Source organism: Scyliorhinus canicula, chromosome 12 (assembly GCF_902713615.1).
Source record: "Scyliorhinus canicula chromosome 12, sScyCan1.1, whole genome shotgun sequence".
NCBI lineage: Eukaryota > Metazoa > Chordata > Chondrichthyes > Carcharhiniformes > Scyliorhinidae > Scyliorhinus > Scyliorhinus canicula.
In genome coordinates, this window is record NC_052157.1 from 54,350,457 (window position 1) to 54,373,797 (window position 23,341).

The window sequence follows — 23,341 nt, forward strand, 5'->3', positions numbered from 1 at the left end:
CCGGATTTGACGCCAGCCTTACGATTTCTCCCCATATGGGAGAATCGCGCCCATTGACCCCCAAACATGTTAACCCCCAAACACGTTAATCCCCAAGCACATTAACCCCCAAACACATTAATCCCCATACACATTAATCCCCAAACACATCGACTACCCAAACACATTAATCCCCATACACATTAATCCCCAAACACGTTAACCCCCAAACACATTGACCCCATACACATTAATCCCCATACACATTAATCCCCAAACACGTTAACCCCCAAACACATTGACCCCCATACACATTGACCCCCATACACATTAATCCCCATACACATTAATTCCCAAACACATTAATCTCCATACACATTAATCCCCAAACACATTAATCCCCATACACATTAATCCCCATACACATTAATCCCCATACACATTAATCCCCAAACACGTTAACCCCCAAACACATTGACCCCCATACACATTAATCCCCATACACATTAATCCCCAAACACGTTAACCCCCAAACACATTGACCCCCATACACATTAATCCCCATTCACATTAATCCCCAAACACATTGACCCCCAAACACATTAACTCTCAAACACGTTAACCCTACATGTTAATCCTGGCTCGGTAACACCTCCCACTCCCCTTTCAAATAGAAACTCGGGTGTCTCTCTCCGTCCTTCCCTTCCCAATTCTTTCACTCTCTTCCACCATCCCACTTCTATCACTCTCAACCTCCTCATTAACTTCACTCTCTCCCTCTCCTCCCAAGTATCTTTTTAAAAATTAATTAATGAGATGCGGACGTCACCGGCTGGACCAGCATTTATTGCCCATCCCTAATTGCCCTCGAACTGAGTGGCTTGCTAGGTCGTTTCAGAGAGCATTTCAGAGTCAACCACATTGCTGTGGGTCTGGAGTCACATGTAGGCCAGACCAGATAAGGACGGCAGATTTCCTTCCCTAAAGATCAATAGTGAACCAGATGGGTTTTTACAACAATCAACAAAGGTTTCATGGTCATCAGTAGACTTTTAATTCCAGATTTTTAAAATTTAATTCAAATTTCACCATCTGTGGCAGGGTCTTCAGAGCATTATCCTAGGTCTCTGGGTTACTCGTCCAGGGACAATATTACTGGACTACTGCCTCTCCCTCTCTTTCCTCACTACCTTCTCTCTTTCCCTTTCCTCCCAACCCCTGCACACTCCATCTCATCACTTTCCCTTCTTCCTGCACCCTCCAATTTCTCTTTCTCTCTCTTGCTAATACCTGACCAGTTTTGCTCTCGTTCTCTCAGATTCCTTCCTCTCTGCCACACTCTTTCAGCCTCTCTGCCCAATTCTCCCCTTTCCCCATGACTCACTCTTCCATTCCTTCCCTCCCTACTCCAATTTCGGCCTCTCGAGCATCCCCTGGTTCCCATTGTTCCGCCATTGTCGGCCCTGCCTTCAGCTGCCTAGGGCCTCAGCTCTGGAATTCCCTCCCTAATCCTCTCCACGCCTTGCTTTCTCTTTGTCCCACTCTATCCCTCTCTCTCTCCTTTTATCCCCCTCTTCCTCTGGCTGTCTCCCGCTTTCTCTCTCTGTCGATTTGCCTCTTTGTCTGTCTCCCTCTCTGTCTCTCTGTTTCCTCTCTCTCGGCTCCCTTTCCTCTCTCTATCTATCTCCATCTCTCTGTCTACCCCCTTTCTCTCTGTCTGCTTGCTCTGTCTCTCCCTCTCTCGCTGTGTCTGTCATTCTCTCTCTCTCTGCTCGTTCTCTCTCTCTTTCCACTTGCTGATATCTCTCTATGTGACTCTCTGTCTGATTTTGGGCTCCTGTCTCTGATTTTGCTCCATTGCAGGCACAGGGCAGATACAATTGCTGTTTATGTTGCTACTTACGACAGAAGGACTTGCTCCGCCATTGGTTAATGGTGATTCCAGCGTCCTGACAGGCAGCTGCGTATGCGGCCACCGCCTCGCACACCACCGTCCTGTGGCCCTCGTAAAGACAGGAGTCGAACAGGCAATCATTGAAGTACTCTTTGGGATCCACGTGGCTCAGGCAGTCTCGGAAGGGTCCCTTGTCATCCTTTATCTTGCCGCAGAACTCGGAGCTCTCGTAGCGTCGCTTGGCCACGATATCGCACTGCGGACATTTGCCCCGACAGTCGTGGGAACAGCCGGGGGTACTGTCCACTTGCCAGCTCTTGCCGAATGTCGTCGGGTTGTTGGTGCTCTTCCCATCCTTGGTCGTCAGGTCGTTATCTCTCTTACCATCGAAGTTTCCACACAGCCCACACACGGAGTCTGAGTAGGTGCTGGGTAAAGTGACCGAGATTCTGCTGCGCCAATCGTAGGTGACCCGCAACCCAAACTCCGTTTCCAATGTGGCTCCACGGCAACTCTTGTAGATAATGATCTTCTCATCCTCGAGAGCATAGGGCAGATTGACCAAGATTCCATTCACCTGTCGGATTGGACAACATGAAAATTACTAAAACCTCCAACAGCGATCAGTACTTAAGATCAACATATGTCGTTTGTACATGTGTCTTACCTAAATCCGTAAACCAACCAAGCGGTGGATCCAAGGGATATGGAGAGTGGAACTGTGCACACTGCTCCCAGTGCGGTCTAATCAAGGGTTATGGAGACAGGAACTGCACAGTTCTCCAAGTGTGGTCTAATCATGGGATATGGAAACCTGAACTGTGCACAGTGCTCCAAGTGTGATCTAACAAAGGGATTTGGAGACCGGAACTGTACACAGTGCTCCCGGTGTGGTCTAACAAAGGGTTATGGAGACAGGAACTCTGCACATTGCTCCAAGTGTGGTCTAACAAAGGGATTTGGAGACCGGAACTGTGCACGGTGCTCCCAGCGTGATCTAACAAAGGGTTATGGAGACAGGAACTCTGCACATTGCTCCAAGTGTGGTCTAACAAAGGGATTTGGAGACCGGAACTGTGCACGGTGCTCCCAGTGTGGTCTAACAAAGGGTTATGGAGACAGGAACTCTGCACATTGCTCCAAGTGTGGTCTAACAAAGGGATTTGGAGACCGGAACTGTGCACGGTGCTCCCAGTGTGGTCTAACAAAGGGTTATGGAGACAGGAACTCTGCACATTGCTCCCAGTGTGGTCTAACAAAGGGATACGGAGACCTGAGCTGTGTACAGTGCTCCCAGTGTGGTCTAATTTAGTTGTTACCTACCAGAACTTTGCCAACATAATCCCGGGTGAGGACAATAGTTTGCCCGTAGACCACGATCCACGCCAGCCTGGTATAGGAGACCACTCTGCTTCCCCTGTGCTCGTTCTGTACTTGGACATCGAACGGTTGCAGGTCAGTGTTGTTGGCGCAGAGAGAGGAGAATTTGTAGACACAGGTGCCCTGGAAGTCGTACTTGCGCCCGTCGAAGGTTCGATAATGAGGGTCTCCTGCGGCTGTGCAGGTCCCGTGCCCAACTGGGTGGCAACCCATCACCCCGTTCACCAGCTTGCACTTCTCATGGACACCGCACTTGACCTCGTGGCACCTCACGACCCCGCCATCCTCACATGAGCAACGCTGGGCGCACTTGCCGTTGGGGTAGAATGTTTGCCCAGATTTGTAGTAAGCTCCCTGGTAGAGACAGCCGCACTGGGCCAGAGGAACACATTGCTCCCCACTCAGTACAAAGCCTTCATCACACTGACACCCTTCAGCACACGAGGCCTTGCACCCGTCTGATTTAGACAGTGTGGCGCACGAGACTGGGCATCCGGTGCCACACACTTCATAATGGCTGTTCGCTGGGCATGACATGGCTATAAAACACAGAGAGAGATAGAGGCTTCAGTGCATTCAGTAACTTATTAACCCCGACTCATTAACCCCCCCAACACGTTAACCCTGACTCGTTAACCCCTCAACTCGTTAATCCCCACCTCATTAACCCTGACACAGAAAATGCAGTGCAGAAGAGACCTTGTGGCCCATCAAGTCTGCACCAATTTTCAAAAGACCACCTGACCCGCCCACCCAATCCCATTTGCCAGCACTTGGCCAATAGGCTTGAAAGTTATGCCGTGCCAAGTGCTCATCCAGGTACTTTTTAAAGGATGTCAGGCTGCCCGCCTCTACCACCCTCCCAGGCAATGCATTCCAGACCATCACCACTCTGGGTAAAAAAGCGTTTCCTCAAATCCTCCCTAAACCACTTGCCCCTTACCTTGACCTTGTGTCCCCTTGTACCTGACCCTTCAACTGAATGGTACGGCTGCTCCCTATCCACGCTGTCCATACCCCACATCATCTTGTGCACCTCGATCAGGTCGCCCCTCAGCCTTCTGTGCTCCAGCCAAAATAACCCAAGCCTGTCCAACCTCTCTTCATAACTTCTTTTAAAAATGTTTTTCTTAGTTTTTCATATTACACAAGATAAACCAATCTGTGCAGACCAAATACAATTTACAAAAGCCAAACGTTAGAAATAACCCTCAAAACCCAAACCCCCTTACCCAAATGACCCCCATTCCTTTTTTATTATTTAGAAATTATTTCGCAGTTTTGTACATAGTTTATATAAGGTGATTGACGTATATTTACATATGTATAGTTCTTCCCTGTCCCCCCCCCCCCCCCCCCCTCTTATTTTAGATGTTCATAGAATAGAACAGTACAGCACAGAACAGGCCCTTCGGCCCTCAATGTTGTGCCGAGCCATGATCACCCTACTCAAACCCACGTATCCACCCTACACCCTATACCCGTAACCCAACAACCCCCCCCTTAACCTTACTTTTATTAGGACACTACGGGCAATTTAGCATGGCCAATCCACCTAACCCGCACATCTTTGGACTGTGGTAGGAAACCGGAGCACCCGGAGGAAACCCACGCACACAGGGGGAGGACGTGCAGACTCCACACAGACAGTGACCCAGCCGGGAATCAAACCTGGGACCCTGGAGCTGTGAAGCATTTATGCTAACCACCATGCTACCGTGCTGCCCTGTGCTACCCTGCTGCCCAGTTCCTATGGGGCCTTGGTCTATTTTGTCTTGTTTGCTTGTGCCGGCCCTGGTGGGGCCCTGGGCCCTGTAACTGGTTCTGTTGGCCTGCCGGTTGGTATGGAGTTTTCCACCCAGAGGGGGAGAGGGGGATTGGTGCCCCTCCTCATAGCGGGCAGTTCGGCCTCCACCAGCCCCCATTTTGTCCTGGAGCCCCTAGTCCCTGCGGAAGGGCCCTGGGCTGGATTCTCTCTTCCTGAGACTAAGTGTTGACGCCAGGGCAAGATTCATGGGCTTCCATGAAGCGGGCCACCCCAGACCGTGGAAGGAGGCTGCACCATTCACCGTGCCTGGGTGCAGGTGACAGAGCATGTCAGCGCTGTGGGCGACATCGTCTGGACCGACCTGCAGTGCTGGCAAAAAGCTGCATGGCCTCCTTGGGGCGGCCAGGGTGAATAGGCAGCACCGTACCCCTGGTACTAACCCGCGGCTCACACACCCGTAACCCTACCTCCCCCCACCCCCTCACCAGGAGGGCGACTGAACCCCCACTCGCCACCCATACCGGCCGCCATGGCTGGGAGCCCTGGCAACTGAGGCCACCAGCTACCTGCCCCCTGGGCTGCTTCGGACTAACACTGTGCATTTTCTTTTTCTCACCTTCAGGAGGTGGTGGTTAACTGCAGAGAGCTGGAGAAGACTGGAGGGGGACCGCCGGACCTGCGTTCCCTCGCCATAGCAGAGCAGCGGGCCCTGGACCTGAGGAAAGGGAAGTGGCCGGGGCGGAGATCGGCCTCAGGTGAGGAAGTGAGACCCCACTGAGTTGCGGTTCCCCGTGACATGTGTGTCAACCACCACCCCCCCCCCCCCCCCCCGACTCCACCCTCACCCCCACACCACCCTCGACAGCCAGAACATCCCCCCCCACCCCCGTGTGCCGAGCGGCGACGATGACACCGACACGGAGGGGACCCATTTATCGAAACCCACAACACCCTGGAGCTTGAGTCTGATGTTGCCATCTATTTCCTGTCACAGCTGTTTCCAACTCCAACACCCTCCACCATCCCAGAGGAACTCACCTCGGTTGGGCATTTTGGTGAAAAGGCTTTTGGGATACTATCTGGTGCTCACCACACAAATGCTCTGGTACATCAGGTGGTGGTAGGAACTCTCAAGGGGACGGACGGTCAGAGGGCGGGCCGACCCCAGGAACTAGCTGGCGTCCAGATGGATTATGGGCTTCTGGAATGGACAGTCCCATCGATAGTGAAGATGCAGTCACAGAGCCAGGAGTTGTCGGCGAGCATCCAGTACCTGCAGGTGCAAATGAAGGAGTCCAAGCACCTGCAGGAGCAGGAGGTGATGCCGACCAAGCGTGCCACCCAGGCCAATACTGCACAGGTGGCGTCTGTGGTGGAGACATTGGGGGCAAGGGTTTCGACTATGGATAAGTATGTCCAAGGCCTGGGGCATTCTGTGCAGGTGGTGGCTGAGGCCTAGGGCAGGGCTGCCCTCTCACAGGCAGCCATGTGCCAGGGCCACATGGACATCGCAGCGGTGCTCCTGAGCATGGCCCAGTCACAGCTTGCCATGGATGAGAACATCGACGGCATTGCCGAGGCGCTAGCCGACGTGGCGCAGAGAGGGAGGTGGCCCAGTTCCAGAGGGAGATGGCGCAGTCATTGGCTGATGTGGCACAAACCCAGAAGGTGGTGGCACAGTCGCAGTGTGATGCGGTGCAGTCCCAGACAGAGATGCCCCATGCTCGATGGCCGCGAGCATGCCGACCCTGGCCGAGACGGCAACGGCCCTCAGGGACTGGCAGCGCTGGTGGCGGGGGAGCCTCAGAAAATGGCTCCGCTCGTACCCCTGTCCCCTGGAGTAGCCCAGCGGCCATAAGGCACCCTGAGGGAGGAGGAGGTGTTGGGGTCCGTGCCGGTGACTCCCGCAGGGGAGGCACCCGAACACTGCAGCATCTCGGACTCTTCGCCTCCTGTCCCTGTGGGCAGAACAGGGTGGCACCACGCCACCCGGCACACCCGAACAGCAGCTGGGCCCATCCAGGCCTGGTCGCCCCAGAACGTGGCTGCTATCAGGAACCCTGGTCGCAGGGCAGGTATCACAGCAGGCCGCCTCCACACGTGCTGTACCACCTTGACGTAGCGTTAAGAGCCGTAAGGCCAGAACGTTAGACATCAGTTAAGTTGGCATGGGTGCAGGGCATGGTTTAGTTATAGGAGCTAGGGCACATATGTGTAAATATTTGTTCACATTAAACACATATTACCACTGTTACAACCTTCCTCGGTGCTCTGTCAAAAGGGTGTGAATGGTGGGCTGGTCTGGGCTTGCCACAGAGGGGGCTTGGGGGTGGGAAGGGGAATTGGTAGATGTCTTGGCTCAGGGACGCAGTTCAGCCAGCGCTCACTGCTCCTATGTCACCCCCCTCCCCACCGTCCCAACCTCCACCACCCCGGGGGTTCGTCGGGACCGTGTGATGGAATGGCCAGGTCTCATGCAGAGATCACCCAGGTGGAAAGTGGGCAGGAGTCAGACGTTGTTGAACGTTATGGAGGACCACAGTTCATCGTAGATCGGGTTGTCATCACCCTCCATCCCATGGATCAGACCCGCTGTTACTGCCAACCCTGGGCCCACACCCCCGTAGTGCAGCAGGTATGTATCACTGAGGGGGTTGCAAGGGGAGGTGGCCGTGGGTGGTGTATGGGGTGGGATGCGGTGTTTGTGCCCATGGCCAGTACCACCCCCCCCCCAGTTGGTGAACCTGGAGGCAATCAGAACGTCCCATGTCGTGCGGCCTCCCGTGCCTGCCTGGGCTCCATGTCCTGCCCATCCTTGCCCTCTCCCCACATCATCCTCGTCGGACGAGGCCTGAACAGCATCTTCAGGAGGCCGAAACACCGCTCGAACACACTCCTGGTTGCTGTATTGGCATTGTTGTAATGGGTCTCCGCGCCGGCCTGTGGCCTCCGGATGAGCATCATCAGCCATGACCGCAGCAGATAACCCCTGTCACCCAGGAGCCAACCCAGCCGGTGCTTCTACGAGGCTGAGATTCGGACACTGTGCCAGGAAGAAGGCATCGTGCACACTGCCCAGGTATTGGGTGCAGACATACATGATGTGCATGTTCATCGAGTGGAACCCCTTTTGATTTGTGTACAGTGGCCTGTTATCCGCAGGTGACCATAGGGGACATGCATCTCGTCGATCACCCCTGGAGCGGCGGCATCCCATCAATGGTGGTGAACCCTACTGCCCGGGCATCCTGATGGGCTCGGTCCACATTGAAATAGATGTATTGTGCCAACCGGGCATATAGGGCCTCCGTGACGGCACGGATGCACTTGTGCACCGAGGTCTGTGAGATCCCGAACAGGTCCCCACTCGGTGCCTGGAAGGACCTCGTGGCGTAGATGTTCAGGGTGACCCGTCACCTTGATGGCCACTGAGGGCTGTGGCAACTAGGAGGAAGGCCACCGAGGTGGCTGCCTCGTAGACTGCGGCAAGGGTGGCCTGGGCACCGCCCCAGTCCTGTGGGAGTAACCCTGGTCCCACAGCCCATTCCCCTGTTACCACCCCCCTCCCCCCCCCGGCCCTGGCAGGGCCCCCCCCCCCCCCCCCCCCCCCCGGCCCTGGCAGGGCCCCCCCTCCCCCAGACAGTGTCAGGCCCGGCAGCGTCGGTAGTACTTCTCCGTGTCCTACCTCCTCTCTCTCCAATCTGCCACGGCACCACTTTCATGAGTTTTAAAAGCACAAGTGAACCTCGCCGTCGGGAACTCCCCCAGTGGAGGTGGAGGTTTGCAGAGGCCCCGGAGAATATTGGATCAGGCCCGCTGATGATACGTCAATGACTTTTACTCTACGTGCGTTCTGGAAAGCATTGACGCCATTGTCGATGCGATGGAGAATTGAGATTTGGCGTGAAACAGGTGCCCCTGTCCTGTGGGAGTAACCCGGCGCAGGAACCGTTTCTCCGCCCAATCGCGTTTCCCGATTCCGGTGTTGGCTGACGGAGAATCCCACCCTCTTCTTTGTGGTCTTGTTCTTGGCCCCCCCATTGCCTATTCTGGCTGTTCCCATCCCCTTTCCCCTCTCCCTCCCTTCTCTCCTTTCCTCCTTCTTCCTGTTCTTCGGAGGCCCCTGTGGCCTCTTGTTGGCCCCTGTGCGGCCTCTCTGCCTCCCCTCACTCTAATGTCCATTGGCTTCAAACAGGTCCTGGCACAAGTTGGTGAATGGTTTCCACATCTTGTGGAACCCTCTTCCAACACACGGATAGTGACTTTTATTTTCTCCAGATGGAGGAATTCCAATAGGTCGGTCAGCCAGTCTGTAGCTTTGATTGGTGCTGTGGATCGCTAGCCAAACAGGATTCTTTGTCCGATGATGAGGAAAGCATAGACAAGGGTGTCAGCTGCCCTTCCATGAAGAGTTCAGGTTGGTCCGAGACCCAGAAGATTGCCACTTTTCGGTATGGCTCCACCCTCACCCCTACAACCTTGGACATTGCCTCGGAGGAGGCTGTCCAGAACCCGACAGGTTTGGGATAAGCCCAGAACATGTGAGTGTGGTTGGCTGGGCCTCATTGGCACCGTTCACATTTGTCCTGCTCATTTGGGTTCTTGTCACAGGTGCTCTATGCACCACTTTTAGCTGCATGAGGCTTAGCCTTGCGCAAGTGGAGATGGCGTAGGCCCTGTTCAGTGCTTCGCTGCAGAGTCCCCGCTCTATTTCTATCCATAGTTTTCCCTCCCACTTTTCCCCTGTCTCATCCAGTGGGGAGCGTGCCCTTTCTAATTGCTGCTCGTATATGTCCCCACAGTTCCTCCCCACCCAGATTGCCCATGTCCAGTAGTTCCCCGAGCATTGGGTCCGTGGGTATGATGCTGTCTCCTTGAAGAGGAAATCCATTACCTGTAGATGTCAGAGTTTGTTCCATCGGGTAGTTGTAGCTTTTCTGTCAGTTCCTCTAAAGTCACCAGTCTTCCCTCTGTATAGAAGTCACCAACAGTCAGAATCCCCACCCCCCACCCCCCCGTCCTGACTCCATCTCTTAAAGGCGGCTTCCAACATGGCTGGCACGAACCTGTGGTTGCTGTAGATGGGGGCCATAGTGGACATTTTGGTTAGGCCCAAGTGCTGTCTCATTTGATTCCAGGTTCGGAGGATGGCTACCACCACTGGGCTTGTTGAGTTGTTTTGCGAGTGGGGATGGGAGTGCTGCCATGGCGAGGGCTCGGACAGTCGTCCTTGTGCAGGAGCTCCCCTCCATCTTGACCCATTTGGTGTCTGGGTCCTTCACCCACGCCCTCACTCTTTCTGCCATGGCTTCCCAGTGGTAGAATTGTAGGTTTGGGAGGCCCAGGCCCTCCCCGTGATTCTTTTTCTTTGTTGGACCCCGTTAGGGATTCTTGGATTCTTCTCTTCCCCCCCAACCTCTCCGCGACACAAATGTCATACTGGTTTTGTCGACCGCGCTAAAGAAGGCCTTGGAGATGTAGATCGGTATGGATCTCAACAGGAAGAGGAACGCGGGCAGCACATTCATCTTGATCATCTGCAGCCTTCCCACTAGGGAGAGTGGGAGTGTGTCCCATCCCTGCAGGTCCTTGTTTACTTCCTCCGCCAGACTGGTCAGGTTCCATTTATGGATCCCTGTCCAGTCATGGGAAATCTGTATCCCCAGATAGCGGAATTTGCTTTGGGCTTGTTTAAATGGTAATCCCGCCAGCTCTGGCCCTCCCCCTCTAGGGTTCACAGGGAAGACTTCATTCTTCTCAGGTTGAGGTTGTAGCCCAAGAAGGCTCCAAACTCTCTCAGGAACTTCATGATCCCTTCCATGCTGCTTTGAAGGTCCGAAATATAGAGGAGCAGGTCATCTGCATAGAGGCAGACTCTGCTCTCTGCCTCCTCTTCAGATTCCCTTTCAGCATCTCGCTACTCTGAGGGCGATCGCCAATGGCTCAATTGCCAAGGCGAATAGAAGCGGGGGCAGAAGGCATCCCTGCCTTGTGTCCCTGTGCAGCTGGAAGTATTGGTCTGGATGCTCGCCATGGGAGCGCTCTACAAGAGTTTCATCCATGAGGTGAACCCTGTCCCCAGCCCAAACCTCTCCAGTACCTCTGTGAGGTTCTTCACCTCGACTCTGTCAAAGGCCTTTTCTGCATCCAAGGAGATAATCACCTTTCCCCGGAGGCGGTCATTATCATGTTTAGCAGCCGCCTGATGTTCGCAGTTAGCTGTCAACCCATAACAAAGCCGGTCTGGTCCCCAGTGACAACCTCTGGTACGCAGTTCTACAGTCGCCTGTTCAGGACTTTTGCGAGTATTTTCACATCTGCAGCGAAATGGGTCTGTATGATCCGCATTCCGCTGGATCTTTGTCTTTTTTTGGGTATCACAGCCAATCAACCTAACCTGAACATCTGCGGGTAAGAAAGGGATGGGTGGGACAGTGGTACCATTCATGTTATGGGACTACAGATGGGGTTAGCCACACAGTTCAGTAAGAGGACAGCAGTGTTGGATTAAGTAAGGTGCTCGTTCCACAGGCTGGTGCAGACACGATGGGCCGAACGGCCTCCTTCTGCACTGTAAATTCTATGATTCTATGATCTCTGTTGATCCACCATATTTACAGATGCACCATAGAAAGCATCCTATCTGGCTGCATCACAGCCTGGTATGGCAACTGCTTGGCCCAGGACCGCAAGAAACTTCAGAGAGTCGTGAACATAGCCCAGTCCATCACACAAACTTGCCTCCCATTCATTGACTCCATTTACACCTCCCGCTGCCTGGGGAAAGCGGGCAGCATAATCAAAGACCCCTCCCACCCGGCTTACTCACTCTTCCAACTGCTTCCATCGGGCAGGAGATACAAAAGTCTGAGAATACAGGCGAACATGCTCAACAACAGTTTCTTCCCCGCTGTTACTAGACTCTTAAATGACCCTCTTATGGACTGAACTGATTAATACTATACCCCGTATGCTTCTCCCATTGCCGGTGTTACCTAGTTACATTTTGTGTTGCCCTATTATGTATTTTCTTTTATTTCCTTTTCTTTTCATGTACTTAATGATCTGTTGAGCTGCTCGCAGAAAAATACTTTTCACTGTACCTCGGTACACATGACAATAAACAAAATCCAAATCCAATCCTTATATTATTGAGGGTGATGGGATGTTTTAATCCGGTTTTTGCAGGCTAATTTCTTGTCTTTCAGAGGAGATGCCACCTGGTGTGTGACTGCTCAGTACATCCCCCTCACCAGAACCTCTCTTCATAACCTAAATGTTCCATTTCAGGCAACATGTTGGTGAATCTCCTCTGAACCCCCTCCAGTGCATTCACATCCTTCCTATAATGTAGTCACCAGAATTGCACACAGTACTCCAGCTGTGGCCTCACCAAAGTTCTACACAACTCTAATATGACCTCCCTGCTTTTATGATATATGCCTCGATTGATAAAAGCAAGTGTCCCATGTGCCATTTTCACCACCCTATTACCCTGCCCTTCTGCCTTCAGAGATCTATGGACAAACATGCCAAGGTCCCTTTGTTCCTTAGAACTTCCCAGTGTCAGACCTTTCATTGAATGCTTCCATGTCACATTACTCCTTACAAAGTACATCACCTCACACTTTTCAGGGTTAAATTCCACCGGGCGCTTATCAGCCCATTTGACCATCCCGTCTGTATCTTCCTGTAAACCAAGACACTCAACCTCACTTTACTTACCCGGCCAATCTTGTGCCACCCGCCAACTTATTGATCCTACTCTCCACATTGTCATCTATGTCATTTATACAAATAACAAACAGTGGGGACCCAGCACAGATCCCTATGGTACGTCACTGGATGCTGGTTTCCAGTAACTAAAGTGGCCGTCTGTCATCACTTTCTATTTCCTACAGTTAAACCAATTTTCAATCTATCTTATCAAGTTCCTTTGTATCCCATCTTTCTAAGTCTCCTTTGTGGGACCTTGTCAAGGGCTTTGCTGAAATCCATGTAAACTACATCGACTATACTACCCTCATCTACACACCTCACATGCTCAAAAAATTCAATCAAATTTATTAAGCATGTCTTCCCTCTGACAAAGCATGGCTGACTATTCCTTATCAAACCTTTCCTCAGAAAGTGGATGTATATTCTCTCCTTCAACTCGTTAATCCCCCAACTCGTTAACCCCTGAATCATTCACTTCTAACTAGTTGACCCCTGACTCGCTAACCCATGACTCATCGGGTTTAAGATTAGTTAACTTTGGACCCATTAGTCTTGACGTGTGAATGCCTGACTCCTGGCGTGTTAACCATAACTGATTATCCCTGACTTGTTAACCCCCCAATACGTTAACCATAACTGATTATCCCTGACTTGTTAACCCCCAATACGTTAACTATAACTGATTATCCCTGACTTGTTAACCCCCAATACGTTAACCATAACTGATTATCCCTGACTTGTTAACCCCCAATACGTTAACCATAACTGATTATCCCTGACTTGTTAACCCCCAATACGTTAACCATAACTGATTATCCCTGACTTGTTAACCCCCAATACGTTAACCATAACTGATTATCCCTGACTTGTTAACCCCCAATACGTTAAGCCCAACACATTAATCCCCCAAACACGTAAGCCTTCCAAAACCGTTAACCCCCAAAACACGTTCACCCCAAAACACATTAACCCCTACATGTCAATCCTGGCTCGTTAACACCTCCCACTCCCCATTCAATGGCTCTCTCCATCCTCCCTTCCCAATTCTTTCGCGCTCATCCACATCCCATCTCTCTCATGCTCAACCTCCTCATCAACTTCACTCTCTCCTTCTCCTCACAAATATATCTCCCTCTCTATTTCCTCACCACCTTCCCCTTCTCCCTCTTTTCCCAGTAAGAAGTCTTACAACACCAGGTTAAAGTCCAACAGGTTTGATTCAAACATGAGCTTTCGGAGCGCAGCTCCTTCCTCAGGTGAATTCACCTGAGGAAGGAGATGCGTTCCGAAAGCTCGTGTTTGAATCAAACCTGTTGGACTTTAACCTGGTGTAAGACTTCTTACTGTGCTCACCCCAGTCCAACGCCGGCATCTCCACATCATGGCTACCCTGTTTTCCCAACATCTCTCGCTCTCTATTTCCTCACCACCTTCCCCTTCTCCTTCTCCTCACAAATATCTCTTCCTCTCTATTTCCTCACCACCTTCCCCTTCTCCTCACAAATATCACTTTGTCTCTATTTCTTCACCACCTTCCCTTTCTCCCTCTCCTCCCAACCCTCTCTAACTGACTCTCTCCTCAGCATGTTCCCTTCTTCTCCACCCTCCCCATTTCTCTCGGCTTCCCTCTGTTTCTCTGCCTCTTTCTCCCTCTCTGTTTCTCAGTCTCTCTGTCTCCTCTCTCTTTCTATCCCTCCCTTTCTTGCTCTGTCTATTCCCTCACACTCTCTTGCTTTAACTCTCTGTCTCTCTCTCCCTGTCTGCTCGTTCTGTCTCTCCCTCTCTCGCACTGTCTGCCCGGCCCCTCTCTCTGTCTGCTTGCTCTGTCTCTCCCTCTCTCACTGTGTCTGTCATTCTCTCTTTCTGCTCGTTCTCTCTCTTTCCTCTTGCTGATATCTCTCTATGTGACTCTCTGTCTGATTTTGGGCTCCTGTCTCTGATTTTGCTCCATTGCAGGCACAGGGCAGATACAATTGCTGTTTATGTTGCTACTTACGACAGAAGGACTTGCTCCGCCATTGGTTAATGGTGATTCCAGCGTCCTGACAGGCAGCTGCGTATGCGGCCACCGCCTCGCACACCACCGTCCTGTGGCCCTCGTAAAGACAGGAGTCGAACAGGCAATCATTGAAGTACTCATTGGGATCCACGTGGCTCAGGCAATCTCGGAAGGGTCCCTTGTCATCCTTTATCTTGCCGCAGAACTCGGAGCTCTCGTAGCGTCGCTTGGCCACGATATCGCACTGCGGACATTTGCCCCGACAGTCGTGGGAACAGCCGGGGGTACTGTCCACTTGCCAGCTCTTGCCGAATGTCGTCGGGTTGTTGGTGCTCTTCCCATCCTTGGTCGTCAGGTCGTTATCTCTCTTACCATCGAAGTTTCCACACAGCCCACACACGGAGTTTGAGTAGGTGCTGGGTAAAGTGACCGAGATTCTGCTGCGCCAATCGTAGGTGACCCGCAACCCAAAGTCCGTTTCCAATGTGGCTCCACGGCAACTTTTGTAGATAATGATCTTCTCATCCTCAAGAGCATAGGGCAGATTGACCAAGATTCCATTCACCTGTCGGATTGGACAACATGAAAATTACTAAAACCTCCAACAGCGATCAGTACTTAAGATCAACATATGTCATTTGTACATGTGTCTTACTAAATCCGTAAACCAACCAAGCGGTGGATCCAAGGGATGTGGAAACCAGAACTGTGCACAGTGCTCAAAGTGTGGTCTAACCGAGGGGTATGGAGACCAGAACTGTGCACCGTGTTCCCAGTGTGGTCTAACCAAGGGATATGGAGACCAGAACTATGTACAGTGGTCCCAGTGTGGTCTAACCGAGGGATACAGAGACCTGAACTGCACAGTGCTCAAAGTGTGGTCCAACCGAGGGATATGGAGACCAGAACTATGTACAGTGGTCCCAGTGTGGTCTAACCGAGGGATACGGAGACCTGAACTGCACAGTGCTCAAAGTGTGGTCCAACCGAGGGATATGGAGACCAGAACTGTGCACAGTGCTCCCAGTGTGGTCTAACCAAGGGATATGGAGACCAGAACTATGTACAGTGGTCCAAGTGTGGTCTAACCGAGGGATATGGAGATCAGAACTGTGCATAGTGCTCCCAGTGTGGTCTAACCAAGGGATATGGAGACCAGTGCTTTGCACAGTGCTCCCAGTGTGGTCTAATTTAGCTGTTACCTACCAGAACTTTTCCAACGTAATCCCGGGTGAGGACAATAGTTTGCCCGTAGACCACGATCCACGCCAGCCTGGTATAGGAGACCACTCTGCTTCCCCTGTGCTCGTTCTGTACTTGGACATCGAACGGTTGCAGGTCAGTGTTGTTGGCGCAGAGAGAGGAGAATTTGTAGACACAGGTGCCCTGGAAGTCGTACTTGCGCCCGTCGAAGGTTCGATAGTGAGGGTCTCCTGCAGCTGTGCAGGTCCCGTACCCAACTGGGTGGCAACCCATCACCCCGTTCACCAGCTTGCACTCCTCCTTGTTCCTGCACCTCTGGGACTTGCACTCCACTTTCTTCCTGTTGGGGTCACACCGACACCGGCTCTGGCAACTGGCGTCGCCCCAGAACGTCTCCCCCGCCTTGTAGTAGAGGCCCTGATAGGAGCATCCGCAACTCTGCGCCGCAACACACTTGCCTGCGCTCAGCACATGCCCGTTGTTGCAGACGCAGGACTCCACGCAGGCTCGCTGGCAGTCTTTAGGGGCTAACGGATTAGTGCAGGTCGCTGGACAGGCTGTGCCGCAAGCCTCATAGTGGCTGTTCTCTGGACAGGGCAGAGCTGGAAGACAGACAAAGGCACATGTGAAATAATCCCACAACCGGAAGCGCCGCATCAAAACCCCCCACTCCATTTCCTCCGTTCGGATGAACACAGGGAGAGAATCCAACCCCCCCCCCCCCCCCCCCCCCCCCGCCCCCCCGCGGCCCATCGAGTCTGCACCAACCCTCGGAAAGATAACCCTGCCCTGGGCCACTACCCCGCCCTGTCCCTGTAACCCCACCTAACCTATGCATCTAACCTGTGCCTGGGTGGCATGGTAGCACAGTGGGTAGCACTGCTGCTTCACAGCGCAAGGGACCCAGGTTCCATTCCCACTTGGGTCACTATCTGTGTGGAGTCTGTGCATTCTCCCTGTGTCTGCATGGGTTTCCTCCGGCACTCCGGTTTCCTCCGGCACTCCGGTTTCCTCCGGCACTCCGGTTTCCTCCGGCACTCCGGTTTCCTCCCACAAGTCCCGAAAAACGTCCTTGTTAGCTTCGCCGCGATGTGGCGACTGGGGGATTTTCACAGTAACTTCATTGCAGTGTCAATGTAAGCCTATTTGTGACAATAATAACGTTTATTATAATCATCTTGGACTGTGGGAAGAAGTTATTCGCCGCAGGAGTCGCAGCCTCTGACCTGCCCTGGTAGCAGCAGTATTAATGTGGCTAGTCCAGTTGAGTTTCTGGTCAATAGTAAACCCCAGGATGTTGATAGTGGGGAGAACCTGTGATGGTGATGACACTGAATGTCAAGAGGCGAGGGTTCAATCCTCCCTGGTTGAAGTTCAAAATCATGAGGGGGTCCAGGACGGAGCGGAGGGATTGAGAACTGGCGGGGCCACAGATGGAAGGTGGTTGGTGGGAAGTGAGGGGGACACGAGGGGAATCTTTTTCACACAGCGAGCGTTCAGGATCGGGAATACGCTGCCTGAGAGTGTGGAGTTGGGGGCAGATTCAAACAGCGACTTAAAAATTTCAAAAGGGAATTGGATCAGAATTTGAACAGGAAGAATCTGCTAGGCTATGGAGAGAGGAAATGGAGATCCGAGGCAGGATTCTCCCCTACCCGGCGGGGCGGGCCGTAACGGCGCCGAGGAATGGCGTGAACCATTCCGGCGTCGGGCTGCCCACAAGGTGCGGAATCCTCCGCAACTGCAGGGGCTAGGCTGGCGCTAGCAGGGTTGGCACCGCGCCAACTGGCGCCAAAGGGCCTCTGCCAGCCGGCGCGAGTTGGCGCACGCGCGGGAGCAGCGTGTGCTGGCGTCATCCCAGCGCATGCGCGGGGGGGGGTGGGGTTCTTCTCCACACCGCCCATGGTGGAGGTTGACAGCAGCCGGCGTGGAGGGAAGGAGTGCCCCCACGGCACAGGCCCGCCCGCGGATTGGTGGGCCCCGATCGCGGGCCAGGCCACCGTGGGGGCCGCGCCCACGTCCCCGCCCGTGGACTCTGCAGGCCGCCTGTAGAGCCAGGTTCCGCTGGTACGGACTTGGTTTGATTTACGTCGGTGGGACTGGCTGAAAACGGGCGGCCGCTCGGCACTTTGCGGGCCGGAGAATCGCAGGGGAGGCCGCTACCAGCGGCCGCCGACCGGCACGCCGCGATTCCCGCCCCCGCCAAAACACCAACGCAGGAGAATTCGGCAGCCAGCGTCGGGGCGGGATTCACGCCACCCCCCCCCCCCCCCCCCCCCCCCCGGAGGATCCCCTCAGAGGATCCCGCCCAACGTCTTGAAGGTTGCCAGCACAGCCACAATGGTCTGTATGGCCTCCTCCCTATTTCCGTTGCTGCTCTGAAAATGTCTTCTTCCCTTTAATGTCTACAACTGACTACCAACAATTTCCACCCCACACCTCCGTCTCCCGCCTCTCCCCGTCCTGCCCCCTCCTCATCCCCCCATCTCTCTCCTCTCCCCGTCTCCAATCTCTCTTCCTGTCTCTCTCTCTCTTTGTTTTCTTTTACGACAGTCCATCGCTCCCTCTCCCCCAGTCCCTGTGTCTCCCCCTGTGTCTCTCTCTGGTTCTCAGTTGGTGTCCATTGCCCCAGATTTAAGAGTTAGTGGAAGGGCGGAGGGAAGATGGGGAGAGAAAGTGGATAATAATTGGACAGCTCTTTGAAAGAGCCAACACAGGCCGATGGAATCAGTGGCCTCCTGTGTTGCATCAGTCAACGACTCCCTGTAATTGATAGAAGCAGATTCTAAATCTGGTGACCTGTGCTGATGTTGACATCAGAAAGTTGGACCTTTTACTTTCAGTTAAATACTCACGGCATCTTGACGGCGTCCTCCAGTCATAAATCTTGACTCCTTCCCTCTGGCACACCTCCGCATAGGCCTTCATTGCCTGGCACAGGAGGCTCTGGAGACCCTTGGAGAGGCAGACATCATAGATGCAGCTGTCCACATAGTGCTGGGGATCAATCTTGGCATGGCAGTCCCGGAAGGGACCGTTGGCCATCTTGATCAGGCCGCAGACCGAGGGGCTTCCATAGCGCTGGCGGCTGTCGGGGTCGCAGGTTGGGCAGACTCCATTGCAGTTGTCCCAGCAGAAGATGTCCCCGTCATTCACCTTCCAGCTCTTGCCGAAGTCCAGAGCCTTGGACACCGTGTTGCCCTGTGGCGTCTGGAAGTCGTTCTGTGGGTGCCCGTCATAGTTCCCACAGAGGCCGCACACGCTGCCGAAGTAACTGCTGCTGATCTTCACCACCAGGTGATGGTTCCAGTCGTAGGTCACTTTCAGCTGGAAGTCAGTCTCCAGAATGACGTAGGCCCCACTCTGGTACACCTCGATGTTCCCCTCTTGCAGTGTCAGGGGAAGATTGGTCCTGATGCCATTCACCTTCATTGAGAAGAGGAAAAAATCATTATTCCCTGACCAAAGAGCTGGATCTGAACCCGACTTCACTCTGTCGCTGGTGAGTATTATAGAATATAAGAGCAGGGAGGTTATGGATGGAGCTGTATAGGACACTGGTTAGGCCCCATTTGGAGTACCGTGCACAATTCTAGTCACCACACTGTAGAAAGGAAGTGATTGCACTGGAGAGGGTACAGAGGAGATTCACCGGGATGTTACCTGGGCTGGAGCGTTTCAGCTATGAAAAGAGGCCGGTGAGATTGGGGTTGTTTTCCTTGCAGCAGAGAGTGCTGAGGGGAGACCTGATCGACGTGTACAAAATTATGAGGGACATAGATATGGTGGATAGGAAGGAACTTTTCCCCTTAGTGGAGGGGTCAATCACAAAGGGGCATAGATTTAAGGTGAGGGGCAAGAGATTCAGAGGGGATTTAAGGAAAACCTTTTTCACCCAGAGGGTGATGGGACTCAGGAAATCACTGCCTGAAAGGGTGGTTTGGAGTGGGAACATTCACAAGCATTTAGATAAACTTAATGAGATTACTTGAAAAACTATTGCATAGAAATCCACGGACTAAGTGTGGGAAAATGGGATTAGGAGCTAGGTGGCTGACACGGACAGGATGGGCTGAAGGGCCTCTTTCTATGCTCTGTAAAACTCTATGGCTCTATCTTCAAGACAGAGATCGCTAGATATCGGGAGACTAGTGATATCAAGGGTTTGGGGATAGTACGGCAAATTGGCGTTGAGGTAGATAATTGTGAAGCAGACTCAAGGGGCCGAATGGCCTCCGCTTGCTCTCATATTTTTCTGTACCACAAGTCATCAACAAATTTTAACGCAAATCAAAACTGCCTTTTGGCCCAATCTTTCCCCGTGACAGAAAATTCAGTTCAAGCATCATTCTATTAGGAAAGAGTGACAAGGCCTGGGGTCTTCTCTCTGGAATAGAGAAGGCTGAGGGGGTGATTCGATCAAGTCTTTAAAACCTGGAAAAAGGTTTTGACCGGGTCGATGCAGAGATGTTTCCACATGTGTCAGGTGGGTGAGATCAGGGACTGGATTCCCCGAGCCTCCACGTCGAAATCACGGGCGGCACGGGGGCGGAGAATGGGCGTCAAACCCGAAATCCAGTCCGGCGCCACTCAAGCAATTCTCCAGTCCCTGGAGAATCACCGCCAGTCCCTGGAGAATCACCGCCAGTCCCTGGAGAATCACCGCCAGTCCCTGGAGAATCACCGCCAGTCCCTGGAGAATCACCGCCAGTCCCTGGAGAATCACCGTCAGTCCCTGGAGAATCACCGTCAGTCCCTGGAGAATCACCGTCAGTCCCTGGAGAATCACCGTCAGTCCCTGGAGAATCACCGTCAGTCCCTGGAGAATCACCGTCAGTCCCTGGAGAATCACTGCCAGTCCCTGGAGAATCACCGTCAGTCCCTGGAGAATCACCGCCAGTCCCTGGAGAATCACCGTCAGTCCCTGGAGAATCACCGTCAGTCCCTGGAGAATCACTGCCAGTCCCTGGAGAATCACCGCCAGTCCCTGGAGAATCACCGCCAATTGCACATGCGGATTGACAGAGGCCCCCACGGCGGTTCTCCAACGTAAACTGGCCAAGTTCCCGACGGTATGGTTCTAACCACGTTTTGACTGCGGAGTCATTCCGTGGCCGCCCTGGGGGGGGGGGGGGGGATCCTTCACAAGTCAGGCCCCCCCTGACTTGTGAAGGATACCCCCCCAGGGCGGCCACGGAATGACTCCGCACAGGCAGCCGACCTATTGACCGGGTGCCACCGATCCAGGGGCGTACGGGTCCAGAGTAATTGGCCAGTGTTTTGATGCTGGCGTGGGGGTAATAGCCCCATTATTGGAGAATCCCGGGTGGGATTCTCTCAGCCCGGGGCCAGGCTGGAGAAACCCGGCAACCGGCATGAATCGCGGCACGCGCCCCGACGTCGGCACGCGATTCTCCGCTGAAAATCGGCGCCATTGGCGCTGGCGTGGTTGGCGCGGCACGGTCGCCGGCCGCTCTATACGGCCGGCCTGCCGATTCTCAGCCCGGGATGGATGGGCCGAGCGGCCGTCGTGAAAACGCCGAGGTCCCGCCCACACCTGCTCTCAGCCGGCGGGACCTCGGCGTGGGAGGGTCGGGGGCGGCCTGTGTAGTGGGGGGGGGGGGGGGGGGGAAGAGGAGTGGGGAGAATGTGGGAGTCGCTCCCACAGGGAGTGGGGAGAATGTGGGAGTCGCTCCCACAGGGAGTGGGGGGAATGTGGGATCGCTCCCACAGGGAGTGGGGAGAATGTGGGACTCGCTCCCACAGGGAGTGGGGAGAATGTGGGACTCGCTCCCACAGGGTGTGGGGAGAATGTGGGACTCGCTCCCACAGGGAGTGGGGAGAATGTGGGACTCACTCTCGCAGGGAGTGGGGAGAATGTGCGACATGCTCTCCACAGGGAGTGGGGAGAATGTGGGACTCGCTCCCACAGGGAGTGGGGAGAATGTGGGAGTCGCTCCCACAGGGAGTGGGGAGAATGTGGGGCTCTCTCCCACAGGGTGTGGGGAGAATGTGGGCCTCGCTCCCACAAGAAGTGGGGAGAATGTGGGACTCGCTCCCACAGGGAGTGGGGAGAATGTGGGAGTCGCTCCCACAGGGAGTGTGGAGAATGTGGGACTGTCTCCCACAAGAAGTGGGGAGAATGTGGGACTCGCTCCCACAGGGAGTGGGGAGATGTGGGACTGTCTCCCACGGGGAGTGGGGAGAATGTGGGGCTCTCTCCCACAGGGAGTGGGGCGAATGTGGGCCTCGCTCCCACAAGAAGTGGGGAGAATGTGGGACTCGCTCCCAAGGGGAGTGGGGAGAATGTGGGACTGTCTCCCACGGGGAGTGGGGAGAATGTGGGACACGCTCCCACAGGGAGTGGGGAGAATGTGGGACTCGCTCCCACAGGGAGTGGGGAGAATGTGGGACTCGCTCCCACAGGGAGTGGGGAGAATGTGGGACTCACTCTCGCAGGGAGTGGGGAGAATGTGCGATATGCTCCCCACAGGGAGTGGGGAGAATGTGGGACTCGCTCCCACAGGGAGTGGGGAGAATGTGGGACTCGCTCCCACAGGGAGTGGGGAGAATGTGGGAGTCGCTCCCACAGGGAGTGGGGAGAATGTGGGGCTCTCTCCCACAGGGTGTGGGGAGAATGTGGGCCTCGCTCCCACAAGAAGTGGGGAGAATGTGGGACTCGCTCCCACAGGGAGTGGGGAGAATGTGGGAGTCGCTCCCACAGGGAGTGTGGAGAATGTGGGACTGTCTCCCACAAGAAGTGGGGAGAATGTGGGACTCGCTCCCACAGGGAGTGGGGAGAATGTGGGACTCACCCACGGGGAGTGGGGAGAATGTGGGACTGTCTCCCATGGGGAGTGGGGAGAATGTGGGACTGTCTCCCACGGGGAGTGGGGAGAAAGTGGGGCTCTCTCCCACAGGGAGTGGGGCGAATGTGGGCCTCGCTCCCACAAGAAGTGGGGAGAATGTGGGACTCGCTCCCACAGGGAGTGGGGAGAATGTGGGACTGTCTCCCACGGGGAGTGGGGAGAATGTGGGACACGCTCCCACAGGGAGTGGGGAAAATGTGGGACTCGCTCCCACAGGGAGTGGGGAGAATGTGGGACTCGCTCCCACAAGAAGTGGGGAGAATGTGGGACTCACTCTCGCAGGGAGTGGGGAGAATGTGTGACATGCTCCCCACACGGAGTGGGGAGAATGTGGGACTCGCTCCCACAGGGAGTGGGGGGAATGTGGGACTCGCTCCCCACAGGGAGTGGGGAGAATGTGGGAGTTGCTCCCACAGGGAGTGGGGAGAATGTGGAGCTCGCTCCCACAAGAAGTGGGGAGAATGTGGGACTCGTCTCACACAGGGAGTGGGGAGAATGTGGGACTCGCTCCCACAGGGAGTGGGGAGAAT

The 23,341-nt window shown here is 54.1% G+C and overlaps 1 protein-coding gene across 1 annotated transcript in view; it reads right to left on the minus strand.

Annotated features, from left to right (window-relative positions):
* Window positions 1–23,341, minus strand: part of LOC119974248 (IgGFc-binding protein-like) — a 92,657-nt gene that overhangs the window by 58,679 nt on the left and 10,637 nt on the right. Inside the window, exons 3-7 of the mRNA XM_038813016.1 lie at window positions 18,798–19,368; window positions 15,946–16,544; window positions 14,737–15,304; window positions 3,197–3,792; window positions 1,883–2,450 (exon numbers count right to left, since the gene is read on the minus strand). Coding sequence (XP_038668944.1) covers window positions 1,883–2,450; window positions 3,197–3,792; window positions 14,737–15,304; window positions 15,946–16,544; window positions 18,798–19,368 — 2,902 coding nt within the window. The remainder of the gene's footprint in view (window positions 1–1,882; window positions 2,451–3,196; window positions 3,793–14,736; window positions 15,305–15,945; window positions 16,545–18,797; window positions 19,369–23,341) is intronic.